The 21,553-nt window shown below is 37.2% G+C and overlaps 2 protein-coding genes across 19 annotated transcripts in view; one reads left to right on the top strand and one right to left on the bottom strand.

Annotated features, from left to right (window-relative positions):
* LOC114663507 (probable thiopurine S-methyltransferase) overlaps nucleotides 1-21,553 on the top strand; it is a 261,664-nt gene that overhangs the window by 23,006 nt on the left and 217,105 nt on the right. For 4 of the 11 annotated variants that reach the window (XM_051935751.1, XM_051935753.1, XM_051935756.1 and 1 more), the window contains 3 exons: nucleotides 1,770-1,902; nucleotides 4,855-4,907; nucleotides 14,946-15,020. The exons of 5 other annotated variants lie outside the window; for them this stretch is intronic. In XM_051935751.1, coding sequence (XP_051791711.1) covers nucleotides 1,770-1,902; nucleotides 4,855-4,907; nucleotides 14,946-15,020 — 261 coding nt within the window. The remainder of the gene's footprint in view (nucleotides 1-1,769; nucleotides 1,903-4,854; nucleotides 4,908-14,945; nucleotides 15,021-21,553) is intronic. 2 more of the 11 variants (XM_051935755.1, XM_051935752.1) reach the window with 2 other exon arrangements.
* Nucleotides 1-21,553, bottom strand: part of LOC114663782 (doublecortin domain-containing protein 2-like) — a 346,685-nt gene that overhangs the window by 206,507 nt on the left and 118,625 nt on the right. The window lies entirely within an intron of this gene.

Here is a 21,553-nt window from a genome sequence, read left to right as displayed (position 1 = left end):
AATTTACATTTTAAAGCCATGACATGTTCTGAAGAGATGAGCAAATTAAAAAAAAAAGTTTAAGGCAGTTTGAAAGTCTAACACAATTGACTTAGCAATTACTGTAGATAACTCGTTTTTTAAATCACCAGGTCTGCTGTATCCAAAGACTGTACTCTTCTTATTTATTGGTAAAATCTGGCCTTGAAACCAGTCATCTTAAAACTTTGTATTTAGTCTGCTTTCTTCAATAACTAATATGCTTTGGATGCCCTTACTGACAGTTGAGGGTGGATACTATGCTGCCTACAGTCAAAAGTCACACCTAGATCTCTTCTCCTTATTCATTCATCTTCTGCTGCTATTGCATGGTTTGTGGTTCTCTTCTGTTAAAAAAGAGCTTACTAACCTGACAACACCAACAATTTAAGCTGTGAGAAGCATATGGAAGTTGATATACTGTTTTAAATTAGATAATTCACTTATGTTGGGACTACCAACCAGTCTCATAAGTGTAAGAACACAGCCTTGTATTGTCAAGCACTCCCACAGTTTACCAGCTACTTAAGAATAATATAAAGGATTTATATGAGTTTTAGTAAATATGTAAATGAATAAAACCGTAAGCTGTTTTTCATTGGATGTCTCTTTTGTTTGATCACTAATCATGCTAAAGTGTCCAAAAATGATTCTTACCAAATTTTGCACGTGCCTTGCCATTGGTTTGACTTAAAACATAGGCTATGTGTCGTATTGGTAAGAGGGGTTATAACAGCAGGGAGGCAACCCAAAGTCAAGTGCCAACACAGAGACTACAATTCCCATCAGGCAGCACAAGTGCACTGGGACAAGGCTATGGTATTGTCTCTCAGGTTTACAGCTTTTTTCTAAGAGTATGTCTTTTTGTCTCATCGTGGGTTGTACTGAGTCATGTTCAATTTCCAAAAGAAAGTTTAACCCCATTTATTTGTAGTGGCAGCGCTGGGTACTTTGGCTAGTTTCTCTATAAGGAATAACATTTTATTCCAGAAAGTTGACTTCTGTTTTAAATGTATAGCATTAAACATTAATTTTAAAAGAAGCTGATGCTCGTTTATTTGAAAAGGTAGCCATACTGTTGTGGGAGACGATCAAAAAACTCTGTCATCAGTTTGAGCCATTTGACAGCAACACTTTTAATCAACAATGGCATTAGCCACAACAAAGGCACTTAAAAAAACAAACAATGGGACCAGCAGTCCACTCTTTAGGCTTCCTGGATGGCTTCTCATCTATTAAATGTAGCGTTCTCACTGAGAACAGCGTCCATGATGGCAGTAGACTTCTCTTCTTATGTAGGTCCCAGGGTGGAGTGGTTGGGGCCAGAAGTCGCATCACTGCTTGTTCCAAATGTTGTCCTCCAGTCTGAGAGAAACAAGAGAGGGGTAGGTACAGTAAGAATGAGGTAACACTCTTGTCATGCCCATACCTTCCATTTCATGTCCAGGCAGCCGTTCCCATGGCTTGCATGAGTGATACTGTCTAAACAGCAGTTAACTTACTAAATCTTTTTTACCAAGATTTTTTTCCAATACTTTTTATCTGTTAATCCAAACTATAGAAAGATTTCTTGTAGTGGTGGAGGCCCAACAATTGCCATCATCCCAGCTCACACTACAAACGTTACTTAAGAGTTTAAGATGTTGGAGCAAAACACACAGTTTCATTTTTTGGCAAGAAACTGCATCAATGAGTAACGGATTTGTCAAAAAATATTGATCTTTTACAATTTTTTTCCTCTTATGTTTTAGGTTGGCAGACATGGGTCATACAGTATTTGGAGTAGATGTATGTGAGATTGGGATTAAAGATTTCTTCAGTGAGCAAAATATTCCCTACACAGAAGAGCCAGTGGGTACAATACCAGAGGCCAAATTATTTAAGGTATTGTTCAAAACACATGCACTTCCATGTCTCACTTACAGTTGAGTAATAAATAGTATTCTTGAGTTATTTTCTTTCTTCCTTATAGGAGTTTCCCTCAAGGATTAAATTAATTTGCTTTGCCATAATATATTGGGCTGAGTCACCATTTTATCTGTGACAGGCAACTTCAAAGCTGTTTAAGGGGGTGATGGCGTAAAGAAGACACAGGATGGGACATTAACTATGAACTGCTCTTTCAATGAATGCTTGATAGAGATTGAGGATTTAGAGTAATGATGCAATTAAGGATGAGAAAATGAGTCTTTTGGCTCTTTAAATCATCTTCTTATATAATACACTACCATGGCTGTCCGTTTGTCTGTCCAGGATTTTAAGTCACCTGTAGTTCGCAAACCTATTGACCTGAAATTTGGTACACATATACTACGTGATGTCTACTATCCAAGTCAAGTGTATTCACTGCATGTTATCGTGCAGTACGTCGTTACTGGTTTATTATAAAGATGATTTTATTCATTATTAGTTACCTTGTATTTGTCTACCAAGCCCAAGTACTACTGAGTGGTAAGGAGTGAAATTTAAGCTAAATGTGGTAAATAAAAAAATATTTTTATTATTATTATAGTTATTTTTATTTGTTATTATTAACATAATAAAAATATAATTAGAAAGTCTCCATTATGACACATTTAAGTACAAAATTGAAAAGAAATTTATTTCAAATTTAAAAAATTACACAATTTATTCATGTATGTAATATTGTTTTAAAGCAGTTTAACTTGAAATATAAAAGAAAACAAAAATGCATTTTCATTGACTTCTCAATTTTTTTGTCACTTCTTAGTTTCTTTCATCATCGTTTGTCCCCTTTTTTTGTTGTGTCCCTATGACTCATCCAGCAGTAGTCTGCCTGGACACCGACGTCCCAACATCTCTGGTACCTTCATTCCAATCCTTGACATCCTGATGGAATCTTTCACACTGCTCTTTACTCACTGCTTCAAGATTTTCAGAAGAAAATTCCAAATTCAAATTCAAAAAGTGAACTTTGAGACTCATGTCTCAACCCTATTCCTTAAACTTAACTAATACATTTTTCACCATTTCTTTATAATTTGCATCCTTATTGTTGCCTAAAAACTTAAACATTGATACCTAAGTCTCTTGTTCCAGGTCGTTCATCCAGCCATGAGATTCTGGTTCAGAAATCAGTTTCCTAATATCAGGTCCTGCAAAATGCCCTTTTCAAAGTTAGCCTCAGACCAAGACGGAAACATTCTGCACAAATACATCAAACAGGCACCATTTTTAAATAGGGTTTGACAAACTGTTTCATTAAATCAAGCTTAATATGAAACATTGTTGGTAGCACTTTATCTGGATCTGTAGGTTTTTCCTGCCTGGCCATTCCTCATTGACTCTGTTGTCCTACTCGCAGAGCAAACGTGGGAATCAAATAAAATAACTATTTTTCTTTAAACCTTTAATATTAGAACATATTCCATTCAAACTAAATTATCTTTGAAATAAAATATTGATATTAAATTACAGTGCAAAAATAATTTAAAAAAAAAAAAAAAACTATAATTGAGCTACAAAAATGTACGAGAAACATTCAAAAAGTTTCCGGACTTTTTTTAACTCTATTTATTAAGAATTTCAAAAACAAATTACATCACTTTTCTACATAGTCACCTTCCTTTGCGATGGCAGAGCCAACACTCCCAATCAGCTCTCCTGCAACCTTTCCAACTGTTATTTTCTGTTTTCACAAATCAGTCACAGGTTTCTTCATTCCTCGTGGTCGTGGCTCCAGCTGGACGTCCACAGCACTCTGCATCCGTCACACGAGTATGGCCATTTTCGAATATTTCAATTCACTCATAGATGACTCTACAAGAGAGAACTTTATTCCCATACTGGTCACATGTGCGGAGATGAATTTGTGCTCCTGGCACACCGTCTGCCCACAAAAGAGAGTGCTGTTCCTCTTTGCTGCAATTTATAAGTTTCGCAGCCATCTTCACCACAGGGTGACAACTCTTAGACTAAACTGCAAGGGCAGCTGGCTTGCCAGACAGAACTAGTCACATGACACTCTCAGACACGACCAATCACTACTCTTCCCACATTCACCATTTCCAACGAAAATATAAAAGTGCGTAAACTTTTTAAACGTCCCTCGTATTTTGTGAAGAAATGTGTTTTATTTTTGAATTCTGCTTCCAATACGGTTTTTTCAAGGTTTATCTGTGTAATAATTTATTGCTACATTTTCATAATTCGGGTGTGATTTACACCTGCTGTCCATTCCCTGTCTCTCCCATTTGAATTCAGTTTAAAATTCTACTGACATGAAGTGATGCATCGTATTCACAGTGGTACATTACACATACAGCAAAAAAAGACATACTGTATACTCATCTCCCATTTTATATAAGGCACCTAATTACAACTGAGGGCTGCTATTTTACATTTGTCATTGGAAATTTAACCATAGATTTGAAACTATTCTAATTTCTCTTTTTATGAGAGGTCCAATGCAAACTTTACAAGTGAACTTGTACTGTAGGTAGGCCACACTGCACTTTGTGATCATTTTATACAAAATCCTGGTAGTGCCACAAGTAAATGGGTAACCCACATGTTTGTGTTGCCGTGCAGGCTTCTTTACCAAAACCATAGCAACAAAGAACTCAAGTACAAAGGTGATTTGACATTCCAGTTAATGTTTTTTTTCTTGTGAGTTTTAAGTTTGCACCCAAGCCTACTAACTGTTTGTTATTTTACCTATCAGTTGTAAATGATTCTCTGCGATATCATCACTTTGCACTGCCAGGCTGTGAAGTTTACCTATGTTTTATGCTGCTGTTATGTTAGGCATAAATTGGGTAATGTTTATTTAATTATCTGCAAACTCCCATGTAAATTTTTTTCTGTTATTTACAGAGCACAGATGGAAAAATCTTTTTGTATAATTGCAACTTGTATGACTTTTCCAGGTAAGAGTTTTGAATTTATATGTCCTTGTTTTCAATTCACCTTATTCAATTCAATGTCAGAATGTTTGTGAGTTTTTTTTTATTTTATTTTATTTGAAGAAAATAAAATTCCATACGATCAAGTCTAAATTATACAACAAAGAAGATACATTGCAGACAATCAAGTCGAACTTAACAAAACAGAATTCAGCCCCCTGTTTTGAGATACAGTTCGTGAACCCTTGAAAATTTCTGGATTGGCTCCTGAAATTTCTGGAGTGGCTTCTGAAATGTGATCTGATCTTTGTCTAAGTTATCATAATAGATACAAGCAATCTGAATAAGCAATTCACATACAGCACACAATAAATTGTAAATTGTTGTGTCTTTAGTGAATACTGTATACTTCAAGTCGAGTATTAGAAATAAGGAGAAACTGGGTTCAGGTGTTCTATCAGTCAGATAGCACTCCTGTGTGAGTCGGCCCCCTGAAATAAATCCCACAATCTCACAAAGAACTGTTGAAGTAGAACCTATCTGGATGAACAGATAATTGAGCAGAAAAACTGGTAAAGGTTTTAATGTTGGAAAGGCTTACAGGTGCCTTTCTAAACATGAGGAGCTTCCGTCTGCAGTCAAGCAGATAGTCGACAATTGGGGAGAAAATATCAGTACTGTTACCATAGTAACTACAAGTGGGCTTCCTGTAGAGATCTTAGCAAGGGTATACTCTACAGCAGGGGTCCCCAACCACCGGTCCGTGGCCCACTACCGGGCCGCAGCCGTCTGACAGCCGGGCCGCGAGAGAACTGCCGGCAACGGAGACTCACTCAGACTTTTCAGAACGCTTGGCGGGCGGGACTTTGCAGCGGTGCAGAGAGAGGAGAGAGACCGAGTTGAGAGAGTATTACAACAAAGTATTTTTGTGGTCCCGATAGTTTCCCCATATGACACGAGACTATAGAAATCTCGTTACTACGAAGTACATTCAGCAGATGCTTTCATTACAACGAACTGACCTTGAAATGCCTGAATGAATCATCCACAGAGCAGTTAGATCTGTGGTCGCAGCTCAGTTGTGCACGTTTGCACAACGATCCCCAAACAGAAACATTGTTAAAAAAAAAACTCTTTCTTCGAACTTTCCTTGTACGGTTTGGTTTTTTGTTTTTTTTTGCTGTTTTTACTTTCTGTGGTTTTCAGTGATACCTTTTTCCTTATTGGTTGTCAACATTTGAAAAACATCCATTGGAATTTAACTCATTGTCACCCTCCTATAGAAATGGCAGACACGAAAAAAAGATAGCAGTGTTAATGTTTGTGATGTGCAATCTGTTGGAATGGCAAATGCAAAGCATATGTCTTTGTTATATCCAAAAAAAAGAAGAAAAATCTCGGGTTGCAAACATATGCGAACTGCTTAATAACTTAATAATAATAGAAATGTTATGTAAATTGTGTATAAAACTGAGCACAAAACCGGTCCGTGGAAAAATTTGCATCTAATAAAGTGGTCCTTGCTGTCAAAAAGGTTGGGGACCACTGCTCTACAGTACTCAAGGAGGTGACAAAGAACCCTAGAATGACAATTGAAGATCTGCAAAAATCTCCGGCATTTGATAGCATCTGTGTCCAAGAGTCTACAATAAGAAAAACACTTAAGCTTGACATTCTTGGCAAGCTATCATGCAGGAATCAATGCTTACCCCAAGTAAACTTTATTTTTTCTGGTGTCAAGAAAACACACCACCCTAGCCCATATTTTAGCTTAAGAAACAAATCAAACCAGAAATGGACTGAAGGTACACAGCTGCAAAAAATATTGAAATTGGCTTATTTGGAGGAAATAACATCCTACTCACCAAAAACAAATCTTCATACAACCTATGCAACACAGGAGCTTCATAATGTTGTTCTGCTTGCAGTCCCAGGGTCTGCAGAGTTTGCCATCACTGAGAATTCCAGGTTCTATCAGGAAATTTTACAGCTGAATATCGGGGCATCTGCCTCTGATTTGTTGGGTTGTGCATCATGACAGTGACCTCAGACACAGGAGCCAATCAGCAGAATTTGACTTAAACAAAAAACTATTTTAGAATAGCAAAGTCACACTTTTGTCCTCAGTCTTATTGAAATGTTGTAACATGATCTGAAACAAGTTTTCATACAAAACATGCCAGAAATAAACAAACTAAAAAAAGTTCTGTAAAAGGGAGTGTTCCAAAATTCTGCCAAAATTCTTCAGAGGTCTGATCAACCACCACAAGAAATGTTTGCTTAAGGTTATTGCTGGTAAAGAAGGTTCCCCATTTACTAAGATAGTTGTAAGAGCTCACATACTTTTTCTATTCTTGACTTTGAATATTTAAAACATACAGTATTTGAAATGTTTTATGTGCTATTTCTGTTAAAATATTGTCTTTATCAATTATTATGACTTACATGAAGATCAGATCACCTTTTAGTAGCCATCCATGGAGGAATCCTGAAGATTCCAAAATGTTGACACTTTTCTTATGAATTTACATTAATGTATACAGTGCAATCAAGGTCCATGTTATTGTTGTTTCACCCATAGGTGCTGCCCCGATCCAGAATGCAATATATGCACAATAAAGAAGGTTTTTGTTATTAACACAGGCACCGAGTACAAGTGAATATAACACAAAGCAAAAAAGGCCTTGGATTGTTGTGAAGCTTTAAACATAACAGGCTTCATTGAAGGTTTAGTGTTTAGGATGTCTCACTACCCATTCTGTGCACTTTTTCAGTGCCTGTCTTATTTATCCTTTTTATTGTATTCTTTTTTAGTAAGATGCCATCCTACAAACCAACTAAGAAATCGTGAACAAGTATATGCCTCAGGTTAAGAATTGCTTCTAAAGATGTAAACCTTGAAGTGCAGCTTCAAACCCAAATAAAAGGCCATATATTCAATTCATAAATCTTTCTTTACTGTATGATCTATATGACACCCGTGAATTAACTTAGGGTGTCTCTGCTGTGTTCGTGTTGGTAAGACAGAAGAACCAGACACTGGAAAAGCAATCAAATTAAACTGCTTGCCATGTTCCAGCCTCTTCTTTGGCTTCTGATGGGATTTTGCTGTCACTAGAATCAACATTAAATATGTCCCTATGCCTGACCATTACTTTACATCTGTCTTTTTGATAATCACTAACGCAAGTATCTTTATTTGCATATGAGTAACTTGGCAATAGACCTTTTTTGAATGATAAGCAAATTGCACAGCAAAATAAAATAGAACCTTACTAAATAGAATATAGTGGATTCAGACTCCCTAACTTTCTGCAAAACTGTGTTGTAGATTTAATATTAAGTGGATAAATTTGGCAAGCTAAATAGATGTGGTATAATAACCTGCTCCTCATATACTTTTTATAAAATCACTTTGCAGGTTATACATTATATTCATGGGTGGTTATCCTTGGTTAAGCCACCACTAAATTATCTCAGAGTAACATACAGGGTACATAAATGTTTGATTAATCATTAGACGTACTAGATCTAGTTCAGTTTTATTTGCTGTTTTAAGATGATTCCACTAGATGTCACTGGAAGCTTCCTTTACGATTTCCTATTACAATACGTGTTGGTTATGCTAAATGAACACCCAAGTGGACAAGGCTTCGGAGTAAGTTTGTAATGCAGAGATACTTCTAGGGCTTTAACATGGCAAATCTTCTTTAATGATGACTGCCTTGATCAAGTGTTACATTATTTTACACATTGCTTTTACAACATTTTCCGTAAGTCTCAACTCTTCAAGGAAGCAATTATCAAAATTTCCGTTCAACAAGTCTAGATGTGCGACTGTCACATAGGTTAAGTCATCAGCTTCTTTCACTTCATTCTCAATAATAAGGGTTTTGAATCTTTCGAATGTTTTTTGACGAAGCCTCGAATTTGATCACGTACCGCAAATATTTCAGCTTGGTCCATTCCTTGTAAGTATAAATTCAGTTAATTTAATTTCAAAAACATATCTATCAAACACGTGAATCTTCAGAATAAAGTCTTCATCGTGCAATGATTTTGCATAATCTTTTTTTTTATCCAGAAATATTGCGACTTCATCACGGAGTTCAACAAGCTTTGCCAGCACTTTGCCCCTCAACAGCGAACATTCCTCAGTGTGCAAAAGCAGAGCTTTCTGGAAACCTCCCATCTCCTCGCAACGTTTTTTGAATAAGCATGACTGTAAAGGCTTAGTCTTGATGAAATTTATGATTTTCATGGGAGTGTTTAAAATGCTTTTCAAATTGTCTGACAGCTCCTCTTTGTAAACTGCAGTCAGTCCATGACACAGTTGGAATTAGCTTAAGAACTCAAGTCACAATACCACTATTTTACCACGCCTATCCTGTGTGGCATCAGGGCATATGCCAACACAGTTCATCTAGTGCATAACCTTCGTTTTTACATAAGTATCATAAATTCTCAAAATTTCCTCACTAGTACTTCAAGTAATTGGTTAACAAAAAAAAAGTATATTTATGCAATTCATTGTTCCATATAAAACTTATGTAAACAATTTATTGGGACAACCGTTATACAACGTTAGACTCATCCAGGTGCAACAAAAAATATTTACCGTATATACTCACATTTAAGTTCTCCCTCGGATAAGTCGGGGCTTGATTTAGTTTAATAGATTAGATAATTTCCGGTATTTTATAATGTTGGTCATATAAGTCGAATGGGGAAAACTCACGCTGTTGGTTCAAGAGATTATGATATGCTAACGCCCACCTGCGAGAGTAACCATGAAGCACATTGCCTTTTTTTTCTATGTATTGTGCCTATGTGACCACACGGTAATACCTGAACTATTTCGAAGCTACGTTTGTAGTGTTTAGTGTTTTTGTATCTCACACCCTCATACACCTTTATCGTAAGAGCATCCCTTATCTACGATGGAGCGTTCGATCAGAAGAAAATATGAAGCTGGTTTTAAATTAAAGTCGTTGAAGTGAGGAAAGAAATTGGTAACTGCGCTGCTGTAATAAAATTCACTGTGTCTGAGAAACTGGTCTGAGATTGGAGGAAGCAAGAAGATGTAAAAAAAATAAAATAAATAATTATCTTATTTTTGAACAGGCGTATAAGTCGAGGTCTGTATTTTGTGATTGATTTTTCGGGTTTCAAAACCCAACTTATACGCGAGTATATACGGTACTCTCATTAACTCTTTTGATAAGCTGATCTTCTACCTACTGGTATATTTCATCAATTCTGCATGCCACTGTGTTCTTTCAAAAGTTGTTGTCATCAAATATAACTCCAAAAGCATCTTTTATTACTGGGAGAACTAAAGACTTGTCAGTTGTGTGGGTCTTACCCGAGTGTGCAATTTACAAACTAATGCTTGTGAAATGAGAGAGCTTATTTTTCAACCTATTTCTTTTCGTTTCTATCTGAAAAAATGAAGTGGCTTGTTTTTCAAATCCATTTCCTTTGTTTCGATATGCCAAAGTAACTTGTTTGGTCACATACCTGTTTGCGAGAATTTTGCAGCAAACAACGCACTGCGAACGTGGTTCTCTTTTGTCACCATTCCACATAAATCTGAATTATTATTCAGAATCATACTTTCTTACTGTTTTTTTTTGTTTTGTTAATTGGGAACTTGTGTAATGCTTTTATTCAATTTACCTTCAATTGTCTGTTTCGCCTGCGTCAGACTCTTCTTTTTGTTCCTGCATTTTAACAGCCTACATTTTTGATGGATTTTTTTGTCCACTATTTATCCGATACTACGTAAACTATAAAAAAAATTAAAAATAATGAGAGAAGCACTAATTATTTACAAGATGCTAATAATAAATTAAGAAAACACTGTTTATTTGCATTTATAAACAACTCGCTTGCATCGAACAAGATAAATGTATGCACCAGTTTTTTTAAACTGTCACCTCGCACGGCCACTTCGATTAAGGTTCCCAAACACATTGTGACACGTAATTAACAAGTTTGTTTTGACTGCATGCTCATCTGCTCTCTACAATTTTGAGCTGTGCAGAGTAATGTAGTGTAATTCCTACATAGTGTTTTACTCTTAAGAGTTGATTGTTAACTAGGTAAAGTTGGCAATTTCCATATGATCTTTAACTAAATCAACTCTGAATTGTCCATTCCTGGACTGTTGGTGAGTAAAACTCCCCTAATCAACAAATAGACTAACCTCACATTTTAAAGGGTCACAGCCCATTTTTTGGGAGTCCCTGCGGTAGGTTATTTAACTATTTGACTGCCTGTGTGGTCAAAACCTCAGTGTGCACTCACTATCACATGACAGTTTTATTGATCTGTGCTCATGGGGGAACATGACTTAAAAACAATAATCCACCCAAAAATAATATTTTTTTAATATCTTACAATACCCCATGTAGTTTGTGGTGATGGCTGAGAAAAACTTATTATCTCCGGTCTGCATAAAAACATGAGACTGAAAATTTTCTGATAGGATAGGCATCAGTGGACACCAGTGCTGGACCACGGCAAACAATATCAAAAAGTCCATGCAGAAAATATTGCGTTACTCAAGTGACAAACATCAAGTCATCCTGGCAAACCAGCATCCATTATTTTCTAAAATATTGTTGAATAAATACTTCCCAAAAATCAGAGCAGTGCTTGCAAAGCAAACACATTCATGAGGGAACAAGCTTTTGAATTGAAAGCAAGACTCTTGACTCATCAATGAGGGAATTAGGTGGGTCTTCAGCTCAAATGATTGTTCCCATGTGAATCTGTTTCCTCTGCATCCACTGCTCTTGATTTTCTGGATGTATTTATTTACTGATATTTTTAGCAAAATCCTGCATGTGTTTGCCTGTTGTGAGTATGCGAATGTATGAGTTGAAATGTATGTGACACGAGTAATGTTGAGATTTGTTTTGTGGATATTTTTATATTGTCTGCTGTGGTCCAGCATTGGTCACCATAGATGCTCATTCAATCAGAAAATGATCTGATTGTTATATTCAGCAGAATGTTATCTCCCTTCTGCATGAAAAAATGAGATTGAAAATTGTTCTTGGCCATCACTACAAACTACCTGGAGTAAGTAACTTATATGAATATGTCATTTTTGGGTGGTGTTTTGCTTTAACAGAATTAATTTATTATTGCACCGTACCTAACATGTATGCGTTTTTGTAGTTAGTCACACATATTCTCCTGTAGTCTCAGCTGTTTACTATGACATTTTAGTCTCTAAGTATGCATATGATGAAACAAATACTTGTGTATAACTTGTAAAAACTCAGATTCCTCATTACAATTACACATTAAATTAATTTTTATAGGGCATTATTTTCTTAGCGTGATCCATACCTGGAACTCAACCTGAAGTAAATGTAGCCATCTAGCTTCAGTCTTTCCTTGGCCTACCTCACACTGGCCCCTTTGTGGGCATCTGTTTTTGGTGTGTTCAAGTATATTTATTGCCTGTCACTATAAACTACTCCTTCTCATGCACTATTTGTACTTATCCCAGAAGATGTGTCTTTAACCAGAATACACTCTAATATAATGGCATTTCCAGCCTCCCTGGCTGGGTGCCTAATTCTTTTAAATTGAAAACAGGCTGCCCCACCCTCTTGTGTATGTTGACTTAGAAATGTTTTGCATTTCCTGGTTGTGCCCTTTGTGCATGTTTGAATGTGTACATAGCAGTTGTCAGAGTACAAAGCTTCAATTCTGTTTATTTATTCTTTTTTCTGTTCTATTGTATGATGTCTTTTGAATTATACCAACCATGACTGACATTAATGTACTGCATTTGTTTATGGATAGTATATTATATAGAAGCTTGGATTTACTGACCTGTAGAATTCAGTACATAACATACCTGTAGTTCTATCCAATTATTAAACCCGCTTATTCGGGACAGGATCGTGGGGAAGCTGGATCCTATCCCAGCAAGCACTGGCACAAGCACAAGGCAAAAACAATCCCTGGAGAGGGTGCCAGACCATTGAAGGCTTACACAACATTTTAAAAGTAATAAACATCACCACTTGAGCTGAGTAGACTCCTGCCATACCTCACTATGTACTTGTGAAGCTACAGTATGTATTCAAGAAACACAGGCTGTAATGCAAATCAGCATTTCTATGGGAGCTTTTCATTGGAACAGTAAAGACCACAAGATACAGTGCATCCGGAAAGTATTCACAGCGCATCACCTTTTCCACATTTTTTATGTTACAGCCTTATTCCAAAATGGATTAAATTCATTTTTTTCCTCAGAATTCTACACACAATACCCCATAATGACAACGTGAAACAAGTTTACTTGAGGTTTTTGCAAATTTATTAAAAAATAAAAAAATTGAGAAAGCACATGTACATAAGTATTCACAGCCTTTGCCATAAAGCTCAAAATTGAGCTCAGGTGCATCCTGTTTCTTCTGATCATCCTTGAGATGTTTCTGCAGCTTCATTGGAGTCCACCTGTGGTAAATTCAGTTGACTGGACATGATTTGGAAAGGCACACACCTGTCTATATAAGGTCCCACAGTTGACAGTTCATGTCAGAGCACAAACCAAGCATGAAGTCAAAGGAATTGTTTGTAGACCTCCGAGACAGGATTTTCTCGAGGCACAAATCTGGGAAGGTTACAGAAAAATTTCTGCTGCTTTGAAAGGTCCCAATGAGCACAGTGGCCTCCATCATCCGTAAGTAGAAGAAGTTCGAAACCACCAGGACTCTTCCTAGAGCTGGCCGGCCATCTAAACTGAGCGATCGGGGGAGAAGGGCCTTAGTCAGGGAGGTGACCAAGAACCCGATGGTCACTCTTTCAGAGCTCCCGATGTCCTCTGTGGAGAGAGGAGAACCTTCCAGAAGGACAACCATCTCTGCAGCAATCCATCAATCAGGCCTGTATGGTAGAGTGGCCAGACGGAAGCCACTCCTTAGTTAAAGGCACATGGCAGCCTGCCTGGAGTTTGCCAAAAAGCACCTGAAGGACTCTCAGACCATGAGAAAGAAAATTCTCTGGTCTGATGAGACAAATATTGAACTCTTTGGTGTGAATGCCAGGCGTCACATTTGGAGGAAACCAGGCACCGCTCATCACCAGGCCAATACCATCCCTACAGTGAAGCACGTGGGTGGCAGCATCATGCTGTGGGGATGTTTTTCAGCGGCAGGAACTGGGAGACTAGTCAGGATAAAGGGAAAGATGACTGCAGCAATGTACAGAGACATCCTGGATGAAAACCTGCTCCAGAGTGCTCTTGACCTCAGACTGGGGCGACGGTTCATCTTTCAGCAGGACAATGACCCTAAGCACACAGCCAAGATATCAAGAGTTGCTTCAGCACAACTCTGTGAATGTCCATGAGTGGCCCAGCCAGAGCCCAGACTTGAATCCATTGAACATCTCTGGAGAGATCTTAAAATGGCTGTGTACCGACGCTTCCCATCCAACCTGATGGAGCTTGAGAGGTTCTGCAAAGAGGAATGGGCGAAACTGGCCAAGGATAGGTGTGCCAAGCTTGTGGCATCATATTCAAAAAGACTTGAGGCTGTAATTGCTGCCAAAGGTGCATCGACAAAGTATTGAGCAAAGGCTGTGAATACTTATGTACATGGGATTTCTCAGTTTTTTTATTTTTTCCCTTTCATTACATAAAGGAACACTTCCATCTGTCCACAGACAAAAATCTGCTTATCCACAACAGAGTGAGGAAGCTTTGAAACCAGCTCTTATACCTCTCCAAAATATGTGTTTTGTCAAAATTGTCTGTAAGGTACAACAGTTTACAATATTGCCAAGTATCAAACAGCAGAGCATCCTGCTGAATCTCAAAGTGAAGTAACGTCAAGGATTTTCATCATTCTCAATAGGAACTAATACTTAAAGTAATTTGAGGAATAGACAAGTCGAGTGATTCAAGCTCATTTTGGTGTTACTATAATGCATTTTGTCATTTCAAAGGTTTAAAAAATTATATATATGTAGCTTTAAAAAAAGACTTAATTAATATTCCAGGCTGACTAGTCTTGTTTTTGTTTTCTTTTTCAGCTCTGTTGTTGGACGCTTTGATGGGATATGGGATAGAGGTTCCATGGTTGCTATTAATCCTTGTGACAGGCAACGGTAAATTAACACACACACGGAGTGGTTGATATTATGTTAATATATATTTATTATACTGTATATGCTGTTTATACATCTTTATGTATATACACTCACTGAGCAAATTATTCGGAACACTGTACTAATACTAGGCCACCTTTTACTCTCAAAACAGCCACAATTCTTTATGGCACAGATTCCACAGGATATTGTAAACGTTTAGATTCTGGTCCTTGCTAACATGGTTGCATCATGCACTTTCCCTGATTTTTTACTTGCAAGTTAATGCTGCGAATCTTCCATTCTGCCACATCTTAGAGGTTTTCTATTGGATCCAGATTTGGTGAAAGGGAAGGACATTGATCAACACTGAACTCATTGTCATGTTCAAAAAACCAGTTTGAGATGACCTTAGCTTTGTGACATGGTGCATTATCATGCTGGAAGTAGCCATTTGAAGATGGGTAAATTGTGGCCATGAGAGGATGCACATGGTCAGCAACAATAATCAAGTAGGCCGTGGATTTCAAGCGATGATTGGTATTAACAGGTCCAAAATGCGCCTAAGGAAACATCCCCCTCACCATTACACCACCACCACCAGCCTGGACTGTTGACACAACCCTACCATCTGTGTGCCTCAGAAGAACTTGAGATTCATCAGACCAGGTTTTCCACTGTCCTGTTTTGGTGAGCCTGTGCCCACTGCAGCCTCAAATTTCTGTTCTTGGCTGACAGGAGTGGAACCTGACCTGGTCTTCTGCTGTTGTAGCCCATCTTCCACAAGGTTTGACGTGTTGTGCATTCTGAGATGCTTTTCTGCTCACCACAGTTGTACAGAGTAGTTATCTGTGTTACCTTAGCCATTCTGTCAGCTTGAACCAGTCTGACCATTCTGCTCTGACATCTCTCATCAATGAGACGTTTCCTGCCATTAACTGGATGTTTTTGGCTTTTCATGTCATTCTGGATAAACTCTAGAAACTGCTGTGTGTGAAATTCCCAGAAGATCAGCAGTTACTACAATACTCAAATGAACCTGTCTGGCACCAGTAATTATGCCACAGTTAAAATCACTGAGATTACGTTTTCCCCATTCTGATGTCTGATGTGAACATTAAACGAAGTTCCTGGCCTTTATCTGTATGATTGTATGCATTGTGCTACTACCACGTGATCAAATGATTGGATAATTGCAAGGATAAGCTGGTGCACAGGTGTTCCTAGTAATTTCCTCAGTGAGTTTGTATGCCATTTATACACCCACACATTGTTCATATTAAGTCTTTTTTAGAAAAGAGAAGTAGTGTAATGGAGTCAATGGTTGGCACTGCTGCATTACAGCTTTAGAGACTTGGGATTGATTGCTTCCTCAACCATTGTCTGTATGTAGTTTACATGTTCTTAACATGTTTGAAGAGGTTGTTTGATGGTATTTTGGTTCATGTATCAAAGACATGCATGTGATTTTTGTTGGTGACACTAAATTGATCCATTATGCACCCGTAATGAATGTCCTTCCAGGATTGTTTTCTTCCTTATTCCATCCATTGCTATTAGGATAGGCTGCAGTTTTCTTTGAGACTATATAAAAAAAAGTGGATTGAGAAAATGGATACGTGGTCTTTAATATACCGTATATACTCCCATTTAAATTCTCCCGCGGATAAGTCGGGACTTGATTTTACAGTATAATTTCTGGTATTTTATAATGTCGCTCGTATAAATTGAATGTGGAAAACTCGCGCTATTGGTCCAAGGGATTATGACATGCTAACGCCCACCTAAGAGAGTAACCATGGAGCACACGGCCTTTTTTTTCTATGTGGGTGCAGCAATACGCTGTATTAACGTGTGCTCTTAACCTCTCTGGTAATACCCGAACTATTCTGAAGTAACGTTTGCACTGATTTGTGTTTTTTGTATCTCACACCCTCATACACCTTTATCGTAAGAGTATCCCTTATCTAGAATGGAGAGTTCGATCAGAAGAAAATATGAAGCTGGTTTTAAATTTAAACGTCATTGAAGTAGCAAAAGGAATTGGTAACTGCACTGCTGCAACAAAAGTTGATGCATCTGAGAAACTGATGCGAGATTGGAGTAGGCAAGAAGATGTTTAAAAAAACACTAAATGTCGCGTTTCTGAACGTGTGTACAAGTCGGAGTCTGATTTTGTGATCGATTTTTCAGGGTTTCAAGACCTGACTTATATATGAGTATATACAGTAGTTTTTTTTTTTTAAAAATGGTGGCTAGATTCAGAAATCCCACTGAATAACCGTGCATTGTTAATTCAGTGCTGCAGTCAAAATATGCGACCCTAGAAGCATAAAAATAGTTTTAGATAGTAACATGAAAAGAGGAAGCACCAAAGGTAAGCATTGACATGAACAATAAATACAATCTGAAGAGTAAATCCAAAATAAGCTAAGAAAGGATGCTGTAGTAACTGACAGTATGATGTAAATCAGATCAAAGTCAATGCAGCAGCATTATGGTTTGTAAAGCTAAAGAGTTCCGGGCAACTCCAATTCTAATCTCTGTGTACAGCTGCGCAGTTTCACTTTTACAATGGCAAGATAAATTAGTTTAAGATTAACTGAAAAACTGTTGGTTGAACAGATAAAGTATAATATGTTGGTTGTTCAATAACAGCCCATTTCAGAGAAAGTTTCCTTTAGGCCCTACACCACTCCTGATTTGTGTAAAGTGTGCCATAAGCAGTTTGGTTTGTTCAAATGTACTTTAAATTGCTAACCCTAAGAACAGCTGAATTCTCATTTACGTGTTACTCGTATGACCTGCAGTTTCAAGGCAAATACTGACAGTCATTTTTATGCACTGTCTTGTAGAAAAATGATACACTGTCTTCTTAACATTGCTTAAGGTTTGGGCCAGGATAAGGCTAATCCATAAACTAATATATTTTCACTACGCAGTGCAAAATGCTATCACAAATATAATCATTGAACAAATCTAGCAGCTTTATGTCTTCCTATGTGGTTTACTTATGTGTGCTGTGTGTTGTTAAATAATCCGTTCATAAATTTTGAAAGACTGAAGGTTCCAGCTCCCAGCAGTCCAAGCAATGGATATGCATTGTACAGATGTCTTTCCTGAAAATGTACAACTGTCTTAACAGTATGAACACTATAAACATAGAAGTTCAGTTATGACTCTGAAGATCTCCAACTCAATGCATCTTCTAGTCAGCACAAGGGAGGATTGCCATACTTTTGAACCTATAGATTTTACAAAGTCCCTTAAAATTAACACTCTTTTACATTTTATTGTTTTATAAAGCATTGAATCATAATGTATTTAATTTGGCATTTTTGACATTCAGGTCAGGTCAGGTTGGGGAGCATGCACCCACCACTGATGAAACAGCTCAGGATACCGGTTGGTAACCCCCCAGGCAGACACACAGTCCAGTCCCACCCTCCAGAAATGATTGTCTATCTGCTACAGTCAGATGTTATGTGGGTGTCCCCTTGGCCTGGTCCAGCCAATTGCGTCCTCAACTGTGAGAATCCTGAAAGCTGGATCACCCTCGGGGAATAGTAGTACTGTAACGCTTCCTCACAATGCAGATAATGTGCCTCATTCGGGACGCCATGAGCAACACCTCATTCGACACAAAGTCAAACCAGCGGTACCCAAAGATTCTCCAAAGAGAAACACTACCGAAGGAGTCCAGTCTTCGACTCAAGCCACTGGATAGCATCCATGTCTCACAACCATATAGAAATTTTTGACATTGATCAACAAGAAAAGACACTTTAATGTCTAAGTGAGAAAGTGGTCTACAAATATAAAACACAAAAAAATCAATCACATAAATATTCACCCCCTTTAATATGACACATCTAAATCCTCACTGGTGCACCCTAATATTATTAGAAGTCACAGAATGGGGTGTGTTTGTTCTATTTTTGCTTTATCTACACTTTTACACGTAGATTCAGCTTACATTTGTATACTTACTGAAGTATTCAGCTTGTACTTGAAAAAGCATTTTACTGTGAGTCGGGTAATTTGAGAATAATTTTACGTAGCCAGGCAGAAACAGCACAGCACTTGTACTATCATTTTACATGCTTTCCTCCCATATTCCAAAATTTTGTAGTTATAGTTAGCCAGTGACTTTATTATCTCCAAAAATGAAAGAACAGAGTTGTACTCATGGAGTCCTATCTAGGGTTAACTATTGTCTTATGTCCATTACTGCAAGGATGCATTATAATTCTCTCTAACTCCTCGGAGATAAAGGGATTTAGAAAAATACATGAATGGAAAATGCTAGCAGAATTCTTACTGAAGTCCTAAAAGAAGTACAGTATAAATAAATTGTACAGAGTTTTCACAACACAATGAAGTAATTGTTAGTGACATTTTGCTTTGTGATCAGCTACTCTGACGCACCATTAGAAACCGTGCCAGACAGAGGGCATCTCATGCATACACCTTGATGTGGTTTGCATATATCATGATGTAATGCAGAGCCAGATTTTTTTTTCACCCTGCAAGTATTGCCAAGTCAATTTTGTAATAAAAAGCTTCAGTCTTTCATAATAATTCTTCAATCTCTCTGGGCCTTTCAAAAAAGTCATATAAAGTTCACAGTATGCAACATTCATGCGTATTAACATCCTGCACAAGCAAAAAAGATAATATAACATTATAAAGCCTTAAAAGTAAAGTAAAAAATATCTGGCATTAGTACTTGTGGACACTTGTATGTGTATTTTCATATCAAAAATTGGAAATGCCAATTAATACTATGTGTCATTTCAATTGTGTCTTTTTTGTATTGTTAATTGTGTGAAATGTAAAAAGGGCTATTTTAAATTAGTTTATGTCAATTTGAATAATGAACATAGCTTATTAGTGTTCAGCAGATTCAATTACCTGATACTTTCCTAATTATGATAATGATTTAAATTATATTTAATTACTTGCATGACATGTTAATGTTGAAAAGTAGAGAAACTGGGTGTGCTCACAAACCTGATACCAAATGCTTAATTGGAGGACCAGACCTGTAAGTTACCTGAGCTTTTAAATCTATATAAATCAATCATAATAGCCTGTCTGTTTAATTGTTAGGCTTCATTTGATGCTATTTATCCATTTTGCACATAAAGGAACTCTTTTTCCACCTGCAGATCACATCTTGTCCGTTTGTTTGTTCGTCACTCACACGAAAACAGCTAAAACGATTTTCACTAAATTTCAAATTTTTTCTACGTGGCTTTTCAAAAATTTAATCAGGGAGGAAGGTTGTAATAGGGGCCAAAAGTTGTGCATTATCTAAAAACTTTTGAGTCAAACTAACGAAATTTTGCATGTAATTTTAAGCTGAGTCAACTTAAAATCCAGGCTACATGGCATTTCAAATATTTCACCAAAAAGGATAGTTGACATTAGGTTAGCAAAAAATGAATCACTTCAAAGCTACAAAACCACATAACATTTAGCACAGGGACCTCAAACTCCAGTCCTGGAGGACCACCGTGGCTGCAGGTTTTCATTCTAACCCTTTTCTTAATTAGTCACCCATTTTTGCTGCTAATTAACTTCTTTTGAATTCATTGTGATTCAACTCAGACACAATAATTGTTTCTTTTTCCTTAATTAGCAGCCAATCAATAATGAGATGCAAAATGAACCAAAACATGACCAGCAAACTGTGTCCATCAGACAATATCTGAAAATAAAAAGGGTGGAGATCTCGGAATGTTGATTTGCTCAGGTCCCCAAAACATTTTAACAGTGCTCTTACAAAATTAAAGAAAAAAATCAACAATATCGGTAAACATCTACTATTGCACAGTGAGAGCAGCAACAAGCCATGGAATCAAAGAACTTGTTTAATGAACAAGACTCTACGTCTAATTAAGCAACTGGTTGGAGTTTGAGAACTCTCACTTCACATTTAGTTTCTTTTAAGGAACGAAATGAAGCAATTTAGAGGAATGATGAAGAAGAAATTCCGGGAACAAATCTTAAAAAACAAATCGATTAAAATTAATTCAAAAGAAGTTAATTAGCAGCAAAAACAGTTCACGAATTATGAAAAGGGTTAGAATGAAAACCTGCAGCCCTCGAGGACTGGAGTTTGTGATCCCTGATTTAGAACATACTGTATATCTACTGAGATGGTCCTATATTAAAATGATACCAAGGAGGCAAAAGTACCATATACTCGCATTTAAGTTCTCCCGCTGATAAGTCGGGGCTTGATTTTACCATATAATGTCGGTCGTATAAGTTAAATGTGGAAAACTCACGGTATTGTTCCGAGAGATTATGATATGCTAACACACACCTGAGAGAGTAACCACAGAGCGCACTGCCTTTTTTTCTATGTATTGTGCCTACGTGACCACACGGTGATACCCAAACTATTCTGAAGCGACGTTTGCACTGTTTTGTGTTTTTTGCATCTCACACCCTCATAAACCTTTATCGTAAGAGCATCCCTTATCTATGCTGGAGCGTTCGATCAGAAGAAAATATGAAGCTGGTTTTAAATTAAGTCGTTGAAG

Source organism: Erpetoichthys calabaricus, chromosome 13 (genome assembly GCF_900747795.2).
Source record: "Erpetoichthys calabaricus chromosome 13, fErpCal1.3, whole genome shotgun sequence".
Classification (NCBI taxonomy): domain Eukaryota; kingdom Metazoa; phylum Chordata; class Cladistia; order Polypteriformes; family Polypteridae; genus Erpetoichthys; species Erpetoichthys calabaricus.
This window is presented reverse-complemented; position numbering and strand designations above follow the sequence as displayed.